This window comes from Ceratotherium simum, chromosome 7 (assembly GCF_057802395.1).
Source record: "Ceratotherium simum simum isolate JZ-2026a chromosome 7, ASM5780239v1, whole genome shotgun sequence".
NCBI lineage: Eukaryota > Metazoa > Chordata > Mammalia > Perissodactyla > Rhinocerotidae > Ceratotherium > Ceratotherium simum.
Window position 1 is genome coordinate 12,132,542 of NC_141906.1, and position 22,875 is coordinate 12,155,416.

At 38.8% G+C, this 22,875-nt stretch overlaps 1 protein-coding gene across 1 annotated transcript in view; it reads right to left on the reverse strand.

The window, feature by feature from the left end:
* Positions 1-471: 471 nt before the first annotated feature.
* The window catches only part of GTF2H1 (general transcription factor IIH subunit 1), a 34,902-nt gene continuing 12,498 nt past the window's right edge, over positions 472-22,875 (reverse strand). The window contains exons 4-15 of the mRNA XM_004418491.3: positions 22,165-22,330; positions 21,362-21,455; positions 19,837-19,986; positions 19,627-19,706; positions 15,435-15,562; positions 15,231-15,318; positions 11,271-11,359; positions 10,762-10,879; positions 6,806-6,896; positions 6,234-6,349; positions 3,945-4,037; positions 472-1,468 (exon numbers count right to left, since the gene is read on the reverse strand). Coding sequence (XP_004418548.1) covers positions 1,382-1,468; positions 3,945-4,037; positions 6,234-6,349; positions 6,806-6,896; positions 10,762-10,879; positions 11,271-11,359; positions 15,231-15,318; positions 15,435-15,562; positions 19,627-19,706; positions 19,837-19,986; positions 21,362-21,455; positions 22,165-22,330 — 1,300 coding nt within the window. The 3' untranslated portion in view covers positions 472-1,381. The remainder of the gene's footprint in view (positions 1,469-3,944; positions 4,038-6,233; positions 6,350-6,805; positions 6,897-10,761; positions 10,880-11,270; positions 11,360-15,230; positions 15,319-15,434; positions 15,563-19,626; positions 19,707-19,836; positions 19,987-21,361; positions 21,456-22,164; positions 22,331-22,875) is intronic.

Genomic DNA, 22,875 nt, shown 5'->3' on the forward strand with positions numbered 1-22,875 from the left:
AACCAGGGGCTACACCATTACTATACTGATCAGAAGGAGAAGTGGGAGGACTGAAGCAGAAAGTGATGTCGCCCCTTTCCTTTCACCAATTCAAAGTCTGAACAGGTTTTTGACCTGTTGTAGCCATTAGATGAATGATAACCAGCTTGTAATCATGACTTTAAAAAAGAATGAGTAGCCCTCAAACAGCCCACCCAAGTCAATACCACACATAAGGAGAAACCACAAGATGTGTTAACAGTTAAAAGAGTATCTATAAAAAGTTTTACTTTTTTCTGTAATTTTTAATACAAGACATCTAAGGTCTTAGATAAACAGTGAGCTGATCCTATTAGGAACAAAATATGGCACGAATTCCAGAAACAAGAACATATCTTTCTTTTTTTTTTTTGCATTTAGGCTTTTCAGTCACTATGCAATGATGATCGATTCGCCAAGGGCAGGAACAGTCAGATACTGGAGAAAAAGAGATATGAGAAACATCTTTTATTATTTTCTAAAGAGGTGAAAATAAGATTTTTTATATTTCTCACATAAGATTTTTAAACTCTTAAAAATGCCATTTCCTCTTCAAAGCACATGCCATCTTAAAAAAAAAAATCTTAGCAATGTACATTTGCACTCAAAGAAAAACATGCAGCGCCATTGTCTTCTGACAAAATTCTGCATAAAAACCCCACATGACTTTCTGCAAATATGTCCCCTCTTTACCCTTTAGGGACTCCAAACCACAAACACTCAGTGCAATATTCACTGTTTCTTATTTCCGTAGGAAACACAGGACCAAGAATGTCTTCTGACTACAACTGTTTCCTGATGGTTGAGCAACAGTCTCCCTCTGCTTTATTCTAAAGTACTCTCTTTAACTTGCTGATGTAAGGTACAACTAGAATTCAGTAAAACTTGAGGATCCAAGTGGAGGATGGAGGAGAAATACTTAAGGTGTACCCTGTGCCATAAACTTAGGAAAAAAATTTACACAGAAAAAAAAAAACAAAAAAACCTCAGATTTTATCAATGCACCCTTTTAAAAAGTGTTTTTTTTTTAATTTCTGAAAGCAGCTTAATGTGAATCAAAAGCAGTTCCTGAGTAACTGCAGTAAACAGTGTCTTTTTAAAATATATATATATATATATATATATATTTGCAACTTAGCTCATTTTGGTTTCGCCTTAGTTTACCTCCCTAGCTTTTAATCACAGTTCCTTTCCTTTCAGTTCACAATGTGCAAGTACAACAGCATCAGCTCCGAGAGTTGGCGTGGTGCAGATGTTTCTCGTCACTTCTGTGTGATCATCTGCATGTCTGTCAGGCCAGGTTTCTAGAGTCACTGCAGGTCACAGTTCTCTCAATCTCACAAAACCCGTGAGGCCAGACACTTCACGTCTTCTTCATCAGACGCCGTGACTGCCACGAATGGAGCTTGTTGTAGGCTGTCTGGAGCATCTCTTCTATGTGACTTACCAACTGAAAAACATAGCAAGACACCTAAGCAACGACTATGCACATGCTGGGGAAGTTAACGCGTCTGCTCCAGATTTGCCACATACTTCAGAGTGTAGTGTCCAAGCTCGTTTGTATTTCCCCAGTGAGGGCCTCCCCAGAGGCCCTCTGTGAAGGTGTTATCAGACACTTCGTATAGAAAGGTAGGAGAGACGGTGGGGCACAGCAGAGGCTGGAAATTCACCTGCTCTGTCTGGGTGTAATGTCTGCCCTGTGGTTAACCAGCTATAGGACAATGTGAAAGTAACAGTGCTCTAGGCCTCAGTTTCTTCTGTCAAATGAGGGAGGTGACTAACTGGTGATTTCTAGATTTATAATTTTATTTATTTATTTATTTTTCCCCCCAAAGCCCCAGTAGATAGTTGTATGTCATAGCTGCACATCCTTCTAGTTGCTGTATGTGGGACGCGGCCTCAGCACGGCCGGAGAAGCGGTGCGTCAGTGCGTGCCCGGGATCCGAACCCGGGCCACCAGCAGCGGAGCGCGTGCACTGAACCGCTAAGCCACGGGGCTGACCCATGATTTCTAGGTTTAAACATTAGTCTGCTGACTAAGGCCAGGATGGTGGCATCAACATTATCTTACAGAACATTTGAAAAATGCCTCACTCTCTGAAGATTCTGATGTAGCAGGTCTGGAAGGAGACCCAGGCATCTGATTTTCCAGAGCTCCTGCCATTAAATCTGCGGCATAGCCAATCTTGTGAATGTTCTCTAGGGTCTCTTCCAGCTCCAACATTTTTGGATTTCAATATGACTCAGTAGATTACAGAAAATCTAAATGGTTTCAATGCTTCACACAAGCACTATGTCACACCTTAGGTCAGAACTATATATCTTGAGTAGAAAAGAATTTTGCCCTTGCTATGCACATAACTAGAAGTCAACAGGACCACACTAAACTAAGCTGATAAAGACGCCTCAGGTAGAATGTCTTTGGAATATCTGTTTCCTTGCAGGTGGACAGTGTTTATATGATTGGAAGTAAAAGTCTTGCAAAGTCTACAATTCAGGCAGTATAGAGATGGAGATCACGAAGTCCTAAAATCCTTTTAGCATGTCAATGACTTAGATCCAATCTGAGGTAGAGTTAAAAAAAAAAAAACACTCTTATTTACCACATCTGTTATTATTATGGGGGGTTGTGTTATTTAGTTCTGTCTGGAAACTATATAAAAATCATTTATTCTGCTTGATGGGCAGCAGAGGTTCCATAGTACTAAATAGAAGAGATGAACACCATACCCTCCTGTAAGGCTGTCCATGGCCCCAGAATCCTTTTAACCATAGTGCTCCAGGCAGTTACAATCAACTGAGAAGGCACATGAGCTGAAACCTATTTGTCATCCTTGCTGCTGTGGGAAGACACTTCTTTTCTAATTATAAGTAATACTGTTATAGTTTCAGAAAAACCACTTAGAACGTTCAGGGAATAGACACTAAAAATCTTATTGATGAAGGTTTTTCAGTTTTCAATTATAAAACTCCCCCTTTTGATTATCCTACTTAGTGAAATACTGACTCCTAAGTCTGTGTATACTATTCTTTCCCAGTCACCCCTGAGAGGATGTGCAAAACACACACAGACATGATCTTGTGCAGCTGCTCCAGCCTTGTGTTAGAAACCATGCTAAACATCCTGGGCACAAAGTGACACTGTTCACTTACTACCTCACCCACTGCCCTGCCTGCTAGAAACAGTCAGGGAAGCTGAAGGCAGACCATACCCAGGAACTGTTCAGTTTACTGTCATAGAGTGGTAATTCTGCCTTTCTTTGCATTGCTGGGTTTGTGCTTGCTACTCAGGTTTTCAAAATAATTTTTTTTTTTTTGCTGAGGAAGATTAGCCCTGAGCTAACATCTATTGCCAATCTTCCTCAGCAAAAACATCCGTGCCCATCTTCCTCTATTTTACATGGGACAGTGCCACAGCATGGCTTGATAAGCAGTGCACAGGTCCACACCGGGGATCCAAACCTGTGAACCCCAGGCTGCCAAAGCAGAGTGCATGAACTTAACCACTACACCAGTGGGCCGGCCCCCAAAATAAATATTTTTAAGGAACATACACATGGGTTGTAAATCTATAAAGAAAAGCATGGAGATGATTCTTACAAATGCCTGGTTAGCACAGCCTTGGGACTATGCTAGAGGGATAGGCAATGGGATAGGGGCCCTCAGGGAACGCCTATGGGTACTGGTAAGATTCTATTTCTCACTGTGATTGGGGTGTACAGAGATATTTGTTTTATTAGCTTAAAAAGCATTATGTACTTTATACACACTTCTGAATTTTATTCAGAGTACTGAATAAAAAAACAGTACTCTGAGCAACAGGAAAAAAAACAATGTATCTACTCATTTACACAGAAACAAATTAAATTTCATCATTTTACTAAACAGAGGAAGAAAATCAGGCCAAAATCAGATTGTTGCCTTACATTTGTGCTTAAATACTGTCGCCGAACTTTTTCTTGGAATGGGCAGAGCTTTGTAACTTGGAATCGTTCCAGATTACTTTTCATTTTCACTACCTAAAAAAGATGAGAGAAATAATGAATTAGAGCCAGGGGACCAAGAGAAAAATACACATAGGAAGGTTACTTTTTTTTTTCTAGATTAATTGGCTCCAGCAGGCAGAGAAGCAATATCTAATATATACATATATATATATATATATATATATATATATTTTTTTTTTTTTTTTTGTGAGGAAGATCAGCCCTGAGCTAACATCCATGCCAATCCTTCTCTTTTTTTTGCTGAGGAAGACCGGCTCTGAGCTAACTTCTATTGCCAACCCTCCTCTTTTTTTTTTTTCCCCAAAGCCCCAGCAGATAGTTGTATGTCATGTTGCACATCCTTTCTAGTTGCTGTATGTGGGACGCTGCCTCAGCATGGCCAGAGAAGCGGTGCGTCAGTGCGCGCCCAGGATCCGAACCCGGGCCGCCAGCAGCAGAGCGCGCGCACTTCACTGCTAAGCCATGGGGCCAGCCCCGTATATTTTGGTTTTTTCAATTAAAAAATCTCTATCCCAAAAATAATACAAGATTGCTGTGGAAAAATTTAAAAAACGTAAAAGGATAAAAATAAAAATATACCTATTATATCCTACCACTCAGAGATCATTAACACTCTGGTTCATAATTCATATCCTTCTCAATACTTTTTGTGCATGTGTATGAATGAATAAACGTAAAAAATATATAGTACATACTGTTTCAAAATTTCACTTGGCTTAGTGCGAACGTCCTTCTTTTAAGTCATTAAATACTCACCAAAGTCAGCATTTAAAATGAATGTATAGTATTTCAATGTGTGAGCATACTAAATGCTTCTTTAACCAATCCCCTTCTGGTAGACATTTAGGCTATTTCCATATTTTCTTTCCTAGACAGCAGTAGAGGAACGTCTCTATGGCTAAATATTTATACAGATTCTTTTTTTTTTTTTTATTTATTTTTTTTCCTGCAAAGCCCCAGTAGATAGTTGTATGTCATAGCTGCACATCCTTCTAGTTGCTGTATGTGGGACGCAGCCTCAGCATGGCTGGAGATGTGGCGCGTCTGTGCGCGCCCAGGATCCGAACCCGGGCCGCCAGCAGCGGAGCACACACACTTAACCGCTAAGCCACGGGGCCGGCCCTACACAGATTCTTTTTTTTTAAAAGCTTTTCTTGTTTGTTTTTTTTTTTTTTTTTTTTTAAAGATTTTATTTATTCATTTTTTTTCCCCCCAAAGCCCCAGCAGATAGTTGTATGTCATAGGTTCACATCCTTCTAGTTGCTGTACGTGGGACTCGGCCTCGCGCTGGATGGAGAAGTGGTGCCTTGGGGCGCGCCCGGGATCCGAACCCGGGCCGCCAGCATCAGAGCGCGCGCACTTAACCGCTAAGCCACGGAGCCGGCCCCACAGATTCTTAATTATTTCCTTAGGTTAAATTTCTAAATGTTGAATTTTTGGGTCAAAGCATTTTAAAAAAAGTAGTATTAGCAGTGAAAGAAAGAACTCTTCTCTTAGCAACTGGGCCAACACTGATCATTTTAAGTGTTTTGTTCTTTTGCAAATTACAGATCACAAATGCTCTTTCACTATAGCTTTAAAGATAATTTGTTTGAATACTAGTGAGCATAAAGATGTCCTTAGGTTTACTGCACCACTTGCATTCTTTCGTGAGCTGCCTGTTGAAAGTCTTTTGCCTATTATTTTTAAAGGGGTATTTACCTTTCTCTTAAAGATAGTTTATAAGAGCAACCTATCTAGTAAAGCTATTCCTATTAATACTATAAATATCTTTCCATTTTTCAAACGTCCTTTAATTGGTTAAAAGGGTTTTAGTGTTAAACAGCTAGTGCTGTATTTGTTGTCAATCTCAGTTTGGATTTCATTAGCCCTAAAAAAGTACCAAATAAATAATTTCACTGTTGTGACTTGTTTTGGGTCTCCGTTCTTCAGTCACTCCTAGTGGCTCAGAGGCAGACACAAGTTTAAGATGTACAATCAAAAGTTATGAAACCGGTCTGGATCTCAAGTTTCTCCATCTATAAAATGGGTATCGTTACCTACTCCTCCAGGATGCTGCGAGGCTTCAATTAAACACTGCATGCAAAGCAGCTATCCCAGTGTCTGGCACATGGTAAACACTCAATACAATTTTCCAATTTCAAAATAACACCTCACAGTGTGGTCACACTACCACAACAGCTGGCTGTGTTTGGCACTGGTTCTAACCTTTTCTTCTAGGAATGGTGTATTAACGGGAAAGCAGGACCAGAAGTGCCGCAGAAGTTCGCCGACAGCCACATACAGGTGTTTTAATTCAGACTGAATATCATTTGGCACCATCTCTGCAAAAGAAAGAAGAGGTCCACGTATGTAGAGTCTCTGAAAGAATGGCCACTCAGAGAATAAATGTGAACGTGTGCTCTTTGCCAATGTAAAATGAGGACCTGCTATTCTGAGATAAGTTACTGATTTTGTGGCTGACAGATCACAGAATTTAAATTCCTGTGGGATTTTGGAGGAACTTTCAAGTTTCCCTTTATTCTAAAAGGTAGGAGAGAAAAAAAGAAGGCTTTTAGTATGCTATAGGGAGACTAGCAATGTGCCACTGTCTGTAATATTAAGACAATTCTGAAATCTAAGCTCTTGTCTAGATATGTCTCAGGATCTGAATGCATAAAAACAAAGCAGAAATCTCAGAAATGTTCTAAAGGAAAACCAGTAAAACTTGAGCACTACTCTCGCCTTGCTCTTGAAAGCTCAAGTAAGGGGACAGCAGCAGAAGGTGGCCCAGCACATACGGTTGATGGCTTGCTGTGTCCCTCCCTGCATAAGTGCTCCTCCAGGTGACAGTGCTGTGATGGTACTACTGGCAGCGCTACTTGAGAGTACCTGAAAGAAATTAAGACACGGAAAGTGGTTTTCCTCATTTTGCCATCTCTCTTACTTAACATTTCAGTTTTACAGCATGATATCCAGTAAGTCTTTACTGCTGTATAAATACGTAATTTATAGAAACCAGAGTGAACTACTTTCCATGAGGCCAGAAACACAGTGTGTGCAGAAACAGAATACCTACCAATCTTCCAGGAATACCAACCAGGCAAGTCCATAGGTGTCTCAAAACTCACACGCTTTTGCCTAGTCAAGCCCTTTCTTAAGCACCAACTCACCTGAACTTGTGAACTCTTTACCACTGAAATTAAAATTGAGTTGAGGAAAGAAAACAAGTCAAGTAAAACAGCATGTTAACATGTATCCTTGCTGGCAGTTAAAAAAAAAAAAAAAGAGCAGAAATACATCATTTGTCATTTTTCAGGGAAGTGAATATACTTAGCCGAAAGGGGAAAAAAGACATTCCACACTATTATCGGTATCAACATGTAGGGACATAACTGACCTGTTTATTTAACGAGTGCCTAACCAGTGCCAGGCACTGTGGCAATAGAGAGCAACAAACCATCCATTGAACAGCTCAAGAGCAGGGTTAGTGTGTCTAAGGTTTTTCAGTGCAGGTTTTACAGGCAGAAATCCATGTGTGTACGCGCTGGATGAAAAAGAATTTTTTTTCACTTGCTGTAAGAGTACAGCACGTTGGGCCGGCCCTGTGGCTTGGTGGTTAAGTGCACGCGCTGCGATGCTGGCGGCCCGGGTTCGGATCCCGGGTGCGCATCGAGGCACCACTTCTCTGTCCAGCCTGAGGCCGAGTCCCACATACAGCAACTAGAAGGATGTGCAGCTGTGACATACAACTATCTACTGGGGCTTTGGGGGCAAAAAAATAAAAATAAAAAAAATCTTTAAAAAAAAAAAAGAGTACAGCACGTGACAATCATAAGTCAAAGGGACATGGGAGTTCACTTTACTCCTATTTCCCTTGTCAGAAATTTCATAGTGCACCGTACCAGAAGCTTCAGGGATCCCTGAGCTTGCTGACCCCCACTGGCTGCACTCAGGTGTACACATCCGAGGAGCGGTCATCTCTTGGGCCTTCCTACTCAATCCATGTGTCTCAGATAATGAAATCATTTTTTGGGGTGGGTGTGTGGTAGGGTGGATGTGGGGAAGAATCTAAACATTTAAGATAGACCACAGCTTAAAAAAGTTGAATGAGTCTACTTGCGCCCCAAGGCCAGATGTCAGACAATTACAGTCTAGAAAGCAAGTAGCAGTCAAATAATCCCAAATTTGGTCTGTGTGCATATATGTACATACATGTATTTCCTAGCTCTGTCCGCTGAGGGGACAATCACACCAGCAGCAAATGACACCTCAACAGCAATGAGTACACAGATCTTGATTTCTAAATCTACTCAGCACTAAAAGGAAGATTCTGTGGCTGGGCAGGGAAAGTTTAAGATGAGCCTGGAACATCTATCTCATGGTGCCACAAAATAGGAAGGTGCTCAAAAAATTGATGAAAATATTGTCAGAAAGACACAGGAGTCAGTGTGAAGGGCATGGGAAGGGTCTGACTATAAAGGGGCATGGGTACATTTTTGGGGGTGACAAAACTATTTTTTATCTTGATTGTGTTGGTGATTACATGACTGTATATGTTTATTAAAATTTGCAGAACAATGGACTAAAGAGGGTAAATTTTACTGTAGGTAAATCATACCTCAGTTTAAAAAAAGAAAAAAATGATAGCAACAGTTTATAACCCATAGAATAATATAAGAATCCATGCTGATATAAACAGACAAATACAGCAGAAGGGAAGAGAAACTCTTCCTTTTAGCAGAATGTCAACTGATAAAGGTAGAAGGGACGATGGAATTAGAAAAGCACTCATTTAACCACTACCACGGTAATAATAGTTTTCAGCAAGAATCATCAATGGAGTCTAAAAAAATAGTAGGTAAAAGTTTGATGGGAAATAGAACATTTACATAGTCTTAACATTCACTCCAGAAAATACTTATTAATCAGAAAGGGAAGAATAGTAACTTTTTGGTGGAAAACCAGGCAGACACCATGTTAACCAAGTGATGAAAGTTAATATCACAAGTTAGGACAAATAAACCTGTGCCCTGTTACAACACACTGAGGACGACATATCACCTACACGTCACTCCTGTGGTATTCCTGCCAAAGATGCAGAATGTGAATCCAATCACGAGGAAACACTAGGGCAACTCAAACTGAGGACATGCTACAAAAAACTGGCCTGACGGCCCGGTGGTGCAAGCAGTTAAGTGTGCGCGTTCCGCTGCGGTGGCCCGGGGTTCGCCGGTTCGGATCCCGGGCGTGCACAGATGCACCGCTTGGTGAGCCATGCTGTGGTGGTGTCCCATATAAAGTGGAGGAAGATGGGCATGGATGTTAGCCCACGGCCAGTCTTCCTCAGCAAAAAGAGGAGGATTGGCAGATGTTAGCTCAGGGCTGATCTTCCTCACACACACACACACACAAAAAAAACTGGCCTGAACTTTTCAAATATCTAGGTCATAAAAGACAAAAAAAGATTGAGAAACGATTTCATTTTAAAGGAGACTAAAGAGACATGAGAACTAAATGCAACCTATGAACCTGACTTGGATGCTGAACCAAGAAGAAAAGTTTTCTCTTGCTATAAGGGACATTGGTGGTATAAATAGCAAAATTTTTGTAAGACCTATAGGTTACATAATAATACTTTATCAATGTTAACTTGTTTCTATAATTGTGTTATTCATGAGAATGCCTTATTTTAGGAAATATGCACCGAAATTTTTAGGGGTAAAGGAATCTACTCTCAAAATGTGTCAGATAACTTTTTTTTTTGCAACTTTCTGTAAATTGGAGATTACTTCAAAATAAAAAGTAAAAAAATAAGTCCTAATATGTGATAAGCACTACAATACAGGTATGAACTCAGTGCCTCAGTGTTTGTGAAAACAGAGAAAAAGAAAAAACTAACTTGTTACTGAGCATGGTGAGGACTGCTTTACAGAGGCAATGAAATTTGAGCTGAGTTTTGAATAATCATTATTAGTTCCCAGGGGCAGAAACAGGCTTAGGGCATTCTAAGAGAGAAATCATGAGCAAAAGCACAGGAAGCATGAAGATGATACGATTAAAATCTCTGGGTAGTTAGTGCGCTAGGCTGGAGCACAGGCCTCTGGGCTACGTGTGGAAGGGAACAGTGGAGATGCGGCTGGAGCTGGGAATGGAGACGTGGGTTAAGGGCGAGGAGGTACAGGCATTCAGACAACTACTGTGGCCATGAAGGTGGGCAGTGAAGGCTTTTAAGCTGCAGCAATAAGACCAGATTTATGTTTTCAGAAAGGTAACTTGCAGTGGTGGTGTGGAGAAGCGACCAGGTTTGCCTAAACCAAGGAGACGGAGTCCAGACGTCTAGAAGAACTGACAGAACTCGCTGATCAACTGACGTATGAACGAGGGCGGGAAAAATGAAGAATGGATAATGAGCTCTATTTTATGTATTCTGATTTTGAGGTCATGCAGAATATCGAGAGAGTGATGTCCAGAAGGTTTTTGGAAACCTGGGAGATTTGCCCAATAAAATTGTGTATATGGAAGTAAAAAATCAGCAATCACAAAACTCATCTTATTTTTCCATTATCATCTTCAGATGCTTCTTGAATATGCCAAATACTTCTTCTCCCTACTTCTTGATCTTTTCAATTTATTCAGCAGAAATATGTCTTTAAACTCAACTAAAATATCAGTTGTATAGTTCAATTTGGTTGTGCTCATAAATTGAGGAAGTAACTATGAGAATTCTGGTTTTCAAACAATACAAGTCACCTACCTGAGTTAATTTGGGTGCATAAGCTTCCATTTCCTGTCTAATACTTTGAAAAGAATTAATAATGTCCTGACTTGTTGCATACTGTAGTGACTGGATTGGAGTTGGACCATGATAATACCTGAAGGTTGGCAAAGAACAAAGAAATTACTAGTCACACAGAATAAAAGCGCTCAACATTTGTCTTTTAAATATTTTAGCAGTCTCAATACAACATTCTCCCCAAAGCAAAAAATGATAATATAGCTGAAGAAATTTTAATAAAACAATTTAATTTCTACATGGGTAATAAGAAGAAAACAGTACAGAGCACCAAAATTTATTTTCCTGGCTTTGATCATTTAGGATCCTTTCCTGAGATGCACAAAGTAAATTTTTAAGGAGAAAAGATACTGTACTTTTATGGTAACAAAATGATTAAAACTTGAGTGCTACACTTGCAGAATGAATTCTGCAATGACTTGTGTTATATAACTTCTGCCTCAAGTTAATTTAATATTGACCAAACTTACCTATCTGACTTCTTGAGGTTTAGTGCAATCGTTTTTATGGAATTATTTTTTCCCAAGTCTTCATATTCAATGGACTCTTGTAACTTCGCCTATAATTATTAACACAGCACTTTTTATTGTAACTTTCCTTTACGAAAGTAATGAACATGACTGGAAAAGTAAAACTGTACAGAGGGTAAAATAGGAAGTCTTCCCACTGCGAACTTCACTTCCTAAAGATGATTGCTCTACAAATAGCTGAACCAGTCTTCTCACCAACAACTTACAGAGAGTACCTGTTTTCCTATACTCTGGCCATACTAAATTACTACTGAACTTCTAATTTTTGACAATCTGGTAGGTGAAAATGTGTATTTTACTATACCCCCCCACCCCCCAAAAAATAAGAGACTAATTTTATTATATGTGTTGCAAATACCTTTTCTTCCAATTTGGTGTTTTTTGGTTTTAATTATTCCCTTTTTGCTGCTGCTTCTGTGGATTAATATTTTGCTTAAATCTGTGATCCATTTGGAATTTACTTTGGAATAAGGAGTAAGGTAGGGAATCTGAGCTTCTTTTTACTAAATTATTAATCAGTCCTAACAAAATTTGTAGAATAATGTTTTTCTCACTGATTCTGAAATCCCATGTTTATCATATATATATTTAATTGCTCCATGTATTTGGGTTTACTTCTGGACTCTTTATGTTGGTTTTATTAATCTGTTTTCTCCTGTGTTAGTAACAAACTGCTAAATTTCTACAGCCTTATAATAAAAACACTAATTATAAAGACACTTGAAGACAATCTATGTAAATATTTGTGAAAATAATTCTACAATATTTCATCCTCTACACTGCAATGAAATTTGTCTGGTCAACTCGCATCTGTTGCTACCAAGACTAGGATCAAAACATTTAAGTTATTAAATACATCTCAAAAAAAGATCAATTTGAAAAATTATTTTAAATTGTCCCTATTTTAAGAGTCTGAATAGTCCCCTTGTAGTACAGGAACACATCTGACCTCAGCATGATATTCAGAGTAACACATCAGTCAGTTCCACTTTACCTAGACTAAGCCTAATTTTACTCCTTTCCCAACTCTATACCCTTCAGCCAACTTCAAGGCATCCTGATGTCTTCACTACCTTTCACATATGTCAAGCTCATTTCTACCCCTGCCGTTGCCTTACCTAAGTTACATACCTACCTAACTTCCCATAATAATCCCAATCCGAAACTTATGCCAAGGCCTAGTTAGACCACCTGACTTCCATACTTAACTGAAAGATCCATAAATGTAAGGACTCTATTATTATTACCTCTGAATGTCTCATTCTATAAAATCCTTTGCAGAGGGTTGACTCGAAACTATTGACTCGAAGAAATATCTAGAGTCAGCATTATTGAATATTGTGAAAATTCACACAATCATTTTTGACAACTGTCTTACTACCAAGAATCAAGAGTACTTAGTGCAACAGTATAACGACGTGCTGCATAACGATGTTTCAGTCAACTACGGACCGCACACACGATGGTGGTCCCATAATATTAGCACCATACAGCCTAGGTGTGTAGTAGGCTATACCATCTAGGTGTGTGTAAGTAGACTCTATGATGTTCACACAACGAAATCCCCAATGATGCATTTCTCAGACTATCCCTGTCGTTAAGCAACACATGACTATACTGCAAAGAAAAGCATCACTTCCTAGATTTCTTCTTTAACATCTCCCTAAAATCTACATTTTAGTTTCACTTTTCTTCATTCAGAAAAGATATATCTTATTGGCTTTGTTAATTTTAAAGGTGTATATGCCTGTAGAAACATATTAAGTTACTGAAATACATGAGATAAAGTATAAGACACCCATAATCCCTTTATAAAAAAGATAACCATTTAGTATATTCTTTTAAAGGCCTTTTTAAAGTTCATAAACTTCTTTTTTTCACATGTGAAATTATATCATAAGTCTGTTCTGTGAAGTCTTTTTACTTATTTATTTTTATTCTCTTTGGTTCATACTGTAAATAATACAATTACTATATTTTAAATTTTGTGTTCTAATTATTCTTTTAATTTTGTTTACCTACAGATACTAAACTCTCTGAGGACAAGAAGTCTGTCTTACTAACTTTTGTTTCCCACCACCTAATATAATAGTTTAGCCAACTTAAAAATGGTTCCCCCCTCCCCACCCAAAGCCCCAGTAGATAGTTGTATGTCATAGCTGCACATCCTTCTAGTTGCTGTATACGGGATGCGGCCTCAGCATGGCCAGAGAAGTGGTGCGTCGGTGCGCGCCCGGGATCCGAACCCGGGCCGCCAGCAGCGGAGCACGCGCACTTAACCGCTAAGCCACGGGGCCGGCCCAAAAATGGTTTCTTGAATTTAACTTTTTTTTTTTTTGTGAGTAAGATCAGTCCTGTGCTAACATCCATGCTAATCCTCCTGTTTTTTTGCTGAGGAAGACCGGCCCTGAGCTAACATCTATTGCCAATTCTTTTTTTTTTTTCCCCTTTTTCTCCCCGAAGCCCCAGTAGCTAGTTGTATATCATAGGCGCACATCCTTCGAGTTGCTGTATGTTGGACGCCACCTCAGCATGGCCAGACAAGCGGTGCGTTGGTGCGCGTCCGGATCCGAAGCCAGGCCGCCAGCAGCAGAGCGTGTGCGCTTAACCGCTATGCCACGGGGCCAGCCCCATTGAATTTTACTTTTTATGAACTGAACTATTGTTATGGTATACGTGAACTCTTTAATTCAATATATCACTAATCTTTCTGAAGTCATTAACGGCTGCATCAGTCTCCACTGTATCACGTACCACCGATATTAGGATGTCGTCTGCTGTTTTCTCTATTATAATACTGTATACTGTAATGAATATTTGTATTTAAATATTTGCACATGGGCTGGCCCTGTGGCTTAGCGGTTAAGTGTGCATGCTCCGCTACTGGCGACCCGGTTCCGGATCCCGGGTGCACACTGACGCACCGCTTCTCCGGACATGCTGAGGCCGCATCCCACATACAGCAACTAGGATGTGCAACTCTGACATACAACTATCTACTGGGGCTTTGGAGAAAAAAAGGAGGAGGATTGGCAGTAGATGTTAGCTCAGAGCCGGTCTTCCTCAGCAAAAAGAGGAGGATTAGCATGGATGTTAGCTCAGGGCTGATCTTCCTCACACACACAAAAAATAAAATAAATATTTGCACATGACTTTTTAAAAAAATAAATGTCCACAGTGAAATCCTGTCCAGATGTGGAATTAACGGCATAAACCTTTAAAATTTTAATACATGTTGCCTGATCGCCCTGTAAGAAAGCTTTATAACTGGGGCAGGAGGAACTTAAAAAAATCGAGGGATAGAGTAGCTTCACAAAGTCACACGGAAAGAAGGAATACGCAGTAGATAACTCTGTCCATACTTCCCCATAGCCAAGTGATTTCTTCAATATTTAATGAGAAGACATTCCTGGCTCTGACATGCTAGGTTTAATATGAGGGCCAAATCCTATCTTTTTAAATCATATACACAAACCTTTAGTTTTTCTTTCTGTCATACTGCCTTTGTTGAATACTCTTTCCCAGAAAACAAACTATATGTTAATATGTGTGTATGTGTACACGTGAAGAAAAAAAAAAAGACCAATAAAAAGCAGTTAACAGACTGGAGTCCATGGAAAGTTGACTGGCAAGCCAAAATTGAGGAAGTGCTCTTTAAAATGTTCTATGATTTGTTATAAACCAATGTTACTGCAATAAACAAAAAATTAAAAAAAAAAAAAAAAAAGATAAGGGGAAGCCAAAAAAAAAAAATGTTCTATGATTTAAGCCAAACGCTTAATGTCTTGGTCAGGACAACTGAGTCATTTGAAATAATCAAGGGTCAACATAAAGTACTAGCAATTATATAAGGTATCTGGAGAAACCTGAGCCCTAAACCTTCCAGACATTTCCCCATACCCTTTTGACTGCTGGCTGAAAGCTGTCTGCATCTCCAGAATTTCCATCGATGCTGCTGGGCTCACCATTTTGTTCATTTTGTGCTTCTCTTAAAACAAAGGAAAAAAAATTAATGTTAAAAACCACAAGCAGAACAACAACACAAGAGAGCCACCTGGCTCTCTTGGAAAGCACAGTTACCGCACCTTTGTACATATACTTAACTGTTTCCTGAGACCTGCTGCCAAGACCATGGCACTGTGATGGTTAAATCTCTTGATTATGGCAGCATTACTATTCTCCTTTATGGATTTAGAATTAGAAGTAGACGGCACAGAGGAAATACCATAGCCCTATGAGAAACAATTTAATGGATTAAAAATCAAAGTAAGGTTCTGGTTTTCTTATCTGAGAGACATGCTTAGTTGAAAAAATTTTCTGGATGACAGGACTACTAATTCTGAGCATTACTAAATATTTACAGGTAAACATTTAAAAATATGTGACATTATACACATAAAAAATTAAGAAATACCATTAACTTCTTTAAGCATCACAAAAAAGTCTTCATCCTAACCTGCATTTTTTTTTTGAGAGCAATTTTGGATCTAGTTAGCAAAATATTAAATGAAGGAACAGAATATAGTGGAAAAAAGCAAGGATTCTGGAGTCAGATAGATATGGATTCAAGTTCTGGCTTTATCACGTTTACAACATTAGTCTAGGCAAGTTAGTCAACTTTTCCAAGCTCCATAAAATAGGATATTGGAGAATTAAATGAGGTAATGTTTTCAAACGTATTGAGTGCATGCTATATGCTAGCCCCTGTAGATCGAAAGCTATAAGACCCTGCGCCAAAAGAGCCAAAATACTAGTTAGTGGGATGCTAGGCTGAAAGCCAGTACACAGAGTTACACTTACAGGTGCTACAAGAGAGGAAGTGTCAATCTCACTGGAGGAGAGGAGGGATAAGTTTGAAAAAGCTTCATGGAGCCCTGTAAGACGAACAGGTGCTTGCAAGGCAGTCATGGAGACAACATCTCAGGGAGAGGAAACTACTTCAAAGGTACAGAAGCAATGTAACACATATTGTGTCACGGGTTTGTACGTAGTTCGGTATACGTGGAATGAAGGGTGGGCCAGGTATTGGTAAGACGTAAAGCTAAAGGGGTAAAAGAAAGATCATGGGGAGACTCATACGCCATTCATTCCTTTATCAAATAATTACTGAGGCCTAATACATGCCATGTGGTTAGTGACAGGCCAGTAAATAAAAGTCAGCCTCCTGGAATTTATACTCTACTGAGAGGAGACTGACAGTTGACAAGTAAAATAAGATAAAAACAAGAACACTTTTGAAAGTGACAAATGCTATGAAGAAAATAAAGAGAGTGAGATGATGTAGTGACTGGACTGGGAGGAGAAGCTTCTTTAGATAGGGAGGTTAGGGATGGTGTCTCTGAAGAAGTGACATTAGAACAGATGTCTAAAAGATGGGCAGAAACTAGTCATGTAGAAGAGCAAGAAGAAGGAATAGCAAATACAAAGGCCCTGAGGTAGAAAAAGCTTGGGATGGACCTGAAAGATGGCCACTGTGTCTGAAGCATGAATGAGTGAAAGTGGCCCAAACTGAAGTAGAAGTAAGCAAAGGCCAAATCAAGAAGCGTCTTGTAGGAGTTTTGATTTTAAGTTCAGTGAGAAGCCACTGAAGAGTTTTACACAGGGAGCATGATGATCTGATTTGTCACTCTTACTGCTAGGGGAGAATAAACTATAGGGAACAAAAGTGGAAACAAGATCAATTAGGAGGCTAATGCAAGCAATCAAACCAAAAATGGTGACAGCCTCAGAGCAAGAGATGCAAGTGTCTGTGAAGGTAGAGATGGAGGCAGATGAGGGATGTACTGTAGAGGACTCGCTGACGAACTGAATGCTGGAGGTGACGGACAGGGAGGAATCAAGGAGACTTCTAGGTTTTGGTTTGAGCAACTGAGTCTATGGCAATGTTTTTATTTTACTGAGATAGGGAAGAGCCAGGGAGAAATAGGCTTATGAGGATGGCAATCAGAGGTTCCATTTTGGACATGTTATGTTGAGGTGTCCATGAATTATCTAAGTGAAGATATCAAGTAGGCAGTTGGGTATGTGATTCTGGAGTTCTGGGTTTAGACACATTTGGGCTATTTGGGATTCATCATCGATAGTATTTAAAGCAATGGAATGGAGAGAATGTATTCAGAAGGAGGCCCAAGACCATAACCTGGGACAGGAACAACAACTAGAGGATAATAGAAGAGGCACCAAAGGAAAAATTCAATCAACCAATATTTCTATTCAGGGGGGTGGTTATATAAATGTTTATATATGCATACAATGGAATACTATGCAGGCACTAAAAAACCGTAGATAATAATAGTAACATCTATTACTTATTGAGCACTTACTATGTACCAGGTTCTCTTAACTTTTGCGGCAATTTCATAAGGTCAGCACTTTGTTTTCGCATTTTTTAAATTGAGGATAACTGACACATAATAATGTGTAAGTTTAAAGTATACAACGTGTTGAGTTGATACATTTATATATCGCAACATCATTACCACTGTAGCTAATACCTCTATCATGTCACATAATTACCATTTTTTTTTTTGCAGTGAGAACAACTAAGGTCTAGTCTTTTAACAACTTCAAAGTTTATAACACAGTATTGGTGAATCCACTGTGCACTGGATCTCCAGAACTTATTTATCTACTAGTTGCAAGTTTGTACCCTTAAACAACATCTCCCCAATTTTCCTACCCGCCCTCCCCAAAAGGTCAGTACTATTAAACTCATTTTATAAGCAAACTGGGTTTAGAAATGTTAAAAAATGACAAACTCTAAGCCAAGTAGTTTGGTTTTAAAGTCTATGTACTTAACAACTATGGTATATTTAGCTTGGACTGCTATTGATTATTATTTATCTTTTTCCCCCAAAGCCCCAGTAGATAGTTGTATGTCATAGCTGCACATCCTTCTAGTTGCTGTATGTGGGACGCAGCCTCAGCATGGCCGGGGAAGCGGTGTGTCGGTGCGCGCCCGGGATCGAACCCGGGCTGCCAGCAGCGGAGCGCGTGCACTTAACCGCTAAGCCACGGGGCCGGCCCAAGGACTGCTATTGATAATAGACAAAGTGAAGAAGAAAATTACACATGTGCATGTATAATATATCAATTTTATTTTTTTAACAAAAGCATTAAAAATTTTCTCCCATCATATTAAGCTGTACTTCTAAGCTTCACTAAGTTTCACTTTCTCAGGATGATTAAAGAGGGCCGTATTTGTAATGTGCTGAGATTCACCAATTACCATGAAAACAACTGAACTTCATTAAGGAAATCAGTCACCTGGGCACCAAGGATTATTTTCTGTTAATTTATAATTTCTGTTAATTTATAATTTAGACTGTACAACAAAATTTTAATATTGGTTTTCTCACCTGGTGAGTACATATACTAAAATAAAAGGAAAAAGATAGGAAGTATGAGCATGTGTACATGGCTAGCAGAAAAGGAGCCAAAAGAAGTACGAGAAAATTAAAATCTAAGAGTGTGAAGAGAATAACAGAGGAAGGCAGGTTCCCAGCCTAGAAGATACAGGCAAGGATGGAATTAGCCGTGATCACAAGGGATCACTCCTTTCTCTGTGACTGGATACACTGGTAAGTCTAGAGTCATGATGCGGACCTCGGCAGGTCACACCTGACGGTCTAGCTGTTGAAACATATTGGGGCTAGTGCAGGGTAAGGGTCATCAGTGTGCTCAAGGTGTGGCAAACAGGAGTTCTCTTTTCCTTGTCTACTAAATTTATCCACATTTCTTTAGATTGATGTTAGCTAGGGCATAAAGCTGGACTTAACATATTAAGACTTCATTATTATCTAGAGAACTGCTGATGGGAGAGCTAGAAAATTCTTTTAAAGAAGTTTTAACAACTCATATAGGAATTCTAGTTCTCCAAGGTGATTTTAATAGCAAACAGTGCTAATGAAAAGCAGTTCTGCATAAGTCACTCCAAATCACAGTATTTTGTTTGTTTTACACTCTCACAAGTGGAACATCTAGACTTAAAGCAATTTTAAAACTATAAACATGTAGGGCCGGCCCCGTGGCTTAGCGGTTAAGTGTGCGCGCTCCACTGCTGGCAGCCCGGGTTCGGATCCCGGGCGCACACCGACGCACTGCTTCTCTGGCCATGCTGAGGCCGCGTCCCACATACAGCAGCTAGAAGGATGTGCAGTTATGACATACAACTATCTACTGGGGCTTTAGTGGGAAAAAATAAATAAATAAAATCTTTAAAAAAAAAAAAACTATAAACATGTTGAAGATGAGGAAAAGACTGTTTTCTCTCACAAATCCTTTTACTACTACTTACCTCATCTAATGGTTTATCTTCCAAAGCTGTCAAATCAAGTAGTGGGTTTTTCACTCCTAATGAAACCATTGTTTTTAACCCTAGAAAAATCAACGAAACAAAAAGCGGGTCATGTCTTACCTTTCTCAGAAATAAAAAAATTCACTAACAGCACTAATGACTGGAGAGCAGCAAATTAAATGCTAGAGTGTGTCAGGGATAAACAGTTACCTTTTTCATCTATTTTGGCACATTCTGCAAAGAGGTCCTTTGATCCTGTATTCAGCCGGTCCCTGTGAAAATAATGGGACTGAAAAAAACGGGTCCAGAATTCCTTTTCTGTCATGTTGTGGGGAACGTTTTCTGCATATTTCATTTTTACTGTGGGAAAGAACCATAATAGTTACATACTAAATTTCCATTTCTTAAAGCATCTCAAATTAGTTGAAATATAGACTAATAGCAAAAACTAGATTATGAAACTTCTCAACTTTATATTCTGTACATAATGATCTAATTGTGAATATGAAATATAACTTGAGAGAGTAGGGGACATTCATACCTTTATGAATCTTAACAAAATACAAACAAAACCTTATTTTGCACCAAGAGAATTAACAACTTTTGAAGTTTTAGTAGAAACACGAAGAATCTTGAAGTCAGACCTGAGTTTGCTTGTTTGATCATTTATATATGTGTGCCTTCATTCCAAGGCACTGTGTTAGGTGCTAGGGAAATAAAGATCTCCATATCAACTGGACTATCAGTTCAGCACTCCAGAAGCTCACAGTCCAACGAGCAAAGAGGTTAAGAGCTTGGTCTCTTAAGCCAGAAAGCCTGAGTTTAAAATTCTAGGTCTGCCACTTACTTCTGTGTGACCATGTGCAAATTAAATTACTTCATCTCTCTGTATCTTGGTTTCCTCACCTGTAATGTGCAGGTAATAATAGTACCTACTTCATAGGGTATTTGTGATGATTAAATGAGTTAATATACATAAAGGCCTTAGAGTGGTGACTGGCACACAGTAAACACTCTACAATTATGTTATCAGAAAGATATGAAAATAATTACATTACAATGTGATAACTCTTTGAGGCAGACACAAGGCCCTACAGAAGGAAAGTGGAGGAGGCTTATTTCTGCCTGAAGAACTCAGGATTTTATAGAGGTAGCGATGCTTGAGCTGAGTCCTGCAGGAGAGACATGATTCCTAAGGACCAAAGGGGCAGAAGGGGGGAAGTGGGAAGCAAGAACAGTATATAGTTTAAGAGAGCACTGTTTAGTCAGAAGTATGACTGAAGTAGTGGCTCTCAACCTTGGCTGCACATCATAAATCACTAAGCCTATGGTCAAGAAATTTATACTTCTACGATGGTTTCTGCAAGGGAAATGATTTGTGGGTTAGAAAGCTCACTCTAGAGGTAGCATGAAGGATGATCTGAGTTAGTGCTATAGAAAGACTCATTTATGGTGCCTCTGGAGCACATGATCTTGCTCAGGTACGCTGAAGGGCAAATAAAATTTAAGAACCACTGATGGAAAGAATGGGAAAGTCATCATACCAATGAACTGATGACACCACATTATATATTGAACCCTTAATATCTACCACATGTCAGGCACTGGGTAAAGTACTTTACATATTTTACTGCACTTGATCAGGAATAAAGGTAAAGCTTTTCCTTTTTCATTGATATTACTGAATCCATCCAAACAAATATTTTAACTATCTGGAAAAACTGATTCTTCTTACCTGCTGGATAGGTCCTAAATATGGATTCAATGATATCAGAGGTTAAATTGTATCTCAGACCATTACATCCATCTGTTTGGGGCCGGACATCAGCCTAAAATAAAGATCACATATATATATATATATAAATAATCCAACACGGTCAAACAGGCATGTTTAAGTGTGGCCAAAGACAGATAGCTAGTGGAGCTTTAACATAAAACTTGTACAGTTACCAAAACCACTATAAACCTTGGTTACTAAATAATTAAACATATATTATTTCATTAATTTCTTTAGGAAAGGCCTTACTAATAGCTGCTTTGGTTCCACCAGAATACAGACTAACTGAATCCCACTTTCTAATTCCACAGGTAAGGTATTCCCAATTTTTCTCTAAGATACATCTTACAAATCTTACTTTTTCTATAATGGAATGGTCATTATACATTTAACTTTGCATTATAAGTAAAATATAGCAATCAAAAAAAAGCTACCAGAAAGCCCTCAATTTAAAAGTATTAGGGGAAATAAGTATTAGTCTAATTGCTAAAAGATTCTCTTTCAAAAGTCCATTTGATTTCCAACAAGCTAGGGTCAAGTCCAAAAACCAAAAAAAAATAAAACTGGCAAAAAAAGAAATACAAATTTAAAAAATACTCTATGTATTTTTAAAATATTTTAGAAGAATACCATGGACACTGAAGTATCCATTAATTTACTTTAAGGAAATGCTAAATTTTACAAAAGAAATAGCACTGTTAACACATATATTCAGGGTTTTCTTTTTTTTTTCCCTTCAGAAATCTAGAAGGGTCACATACCAGAAATGCTGCAGAAATGCCAACATCCTGCTTATGATTAGATGTGGAAGAGCTCTCTGTTGCATTCACATTTAAACGATTGGCCCAGAATTCCTCAGCACTGATCACTTGACTCACAACAAGGTCTTTATAAAGCTGAAACAAAACAGGATCCTCTTGCAGCATTCTGGTGATAGAATATATTGCATATATTGAACTTCCAGAATAAAACACCATTTAGGTAACATTTTTAAAAGACTTAACAAGAAACGCAGAAACACACAACTTCCATGTTGTAATGACTGAGCAGCAGAGGTCATTTAGTCCACTGGTTAGTAATTAAATGTAAAAAAATATTTTTGGAGGAACAAATGAAGTGGCAAGTTTGAAGAAGCAAAGACTGAACTGGGGCACAGATTTGGTCCTAGTCATCTCTACATTCCAGTGATACAACGGTCACTGTGTTTGTATTTGTACTGTACTGTATTCTTTTTCACAAATAAAGGTGAATGGGGAAGAGAGGAGGTTCACTTGAGATTTTCCAGCAACTAATTTTTCACAGTGATAAGCACTTAGAGCCATAAGCACAGATGGCCTGAAAGATATAAGTGATGGAATAATTCATCTTATCAGAAATTCTCATTACTTTATTTGCTTTCTCAACTTTTTTACAGGTTTCTTATTCACAAATACACTTTTTTTTTTTTTTTGGTGAGGAAGATCAGCCCTGAG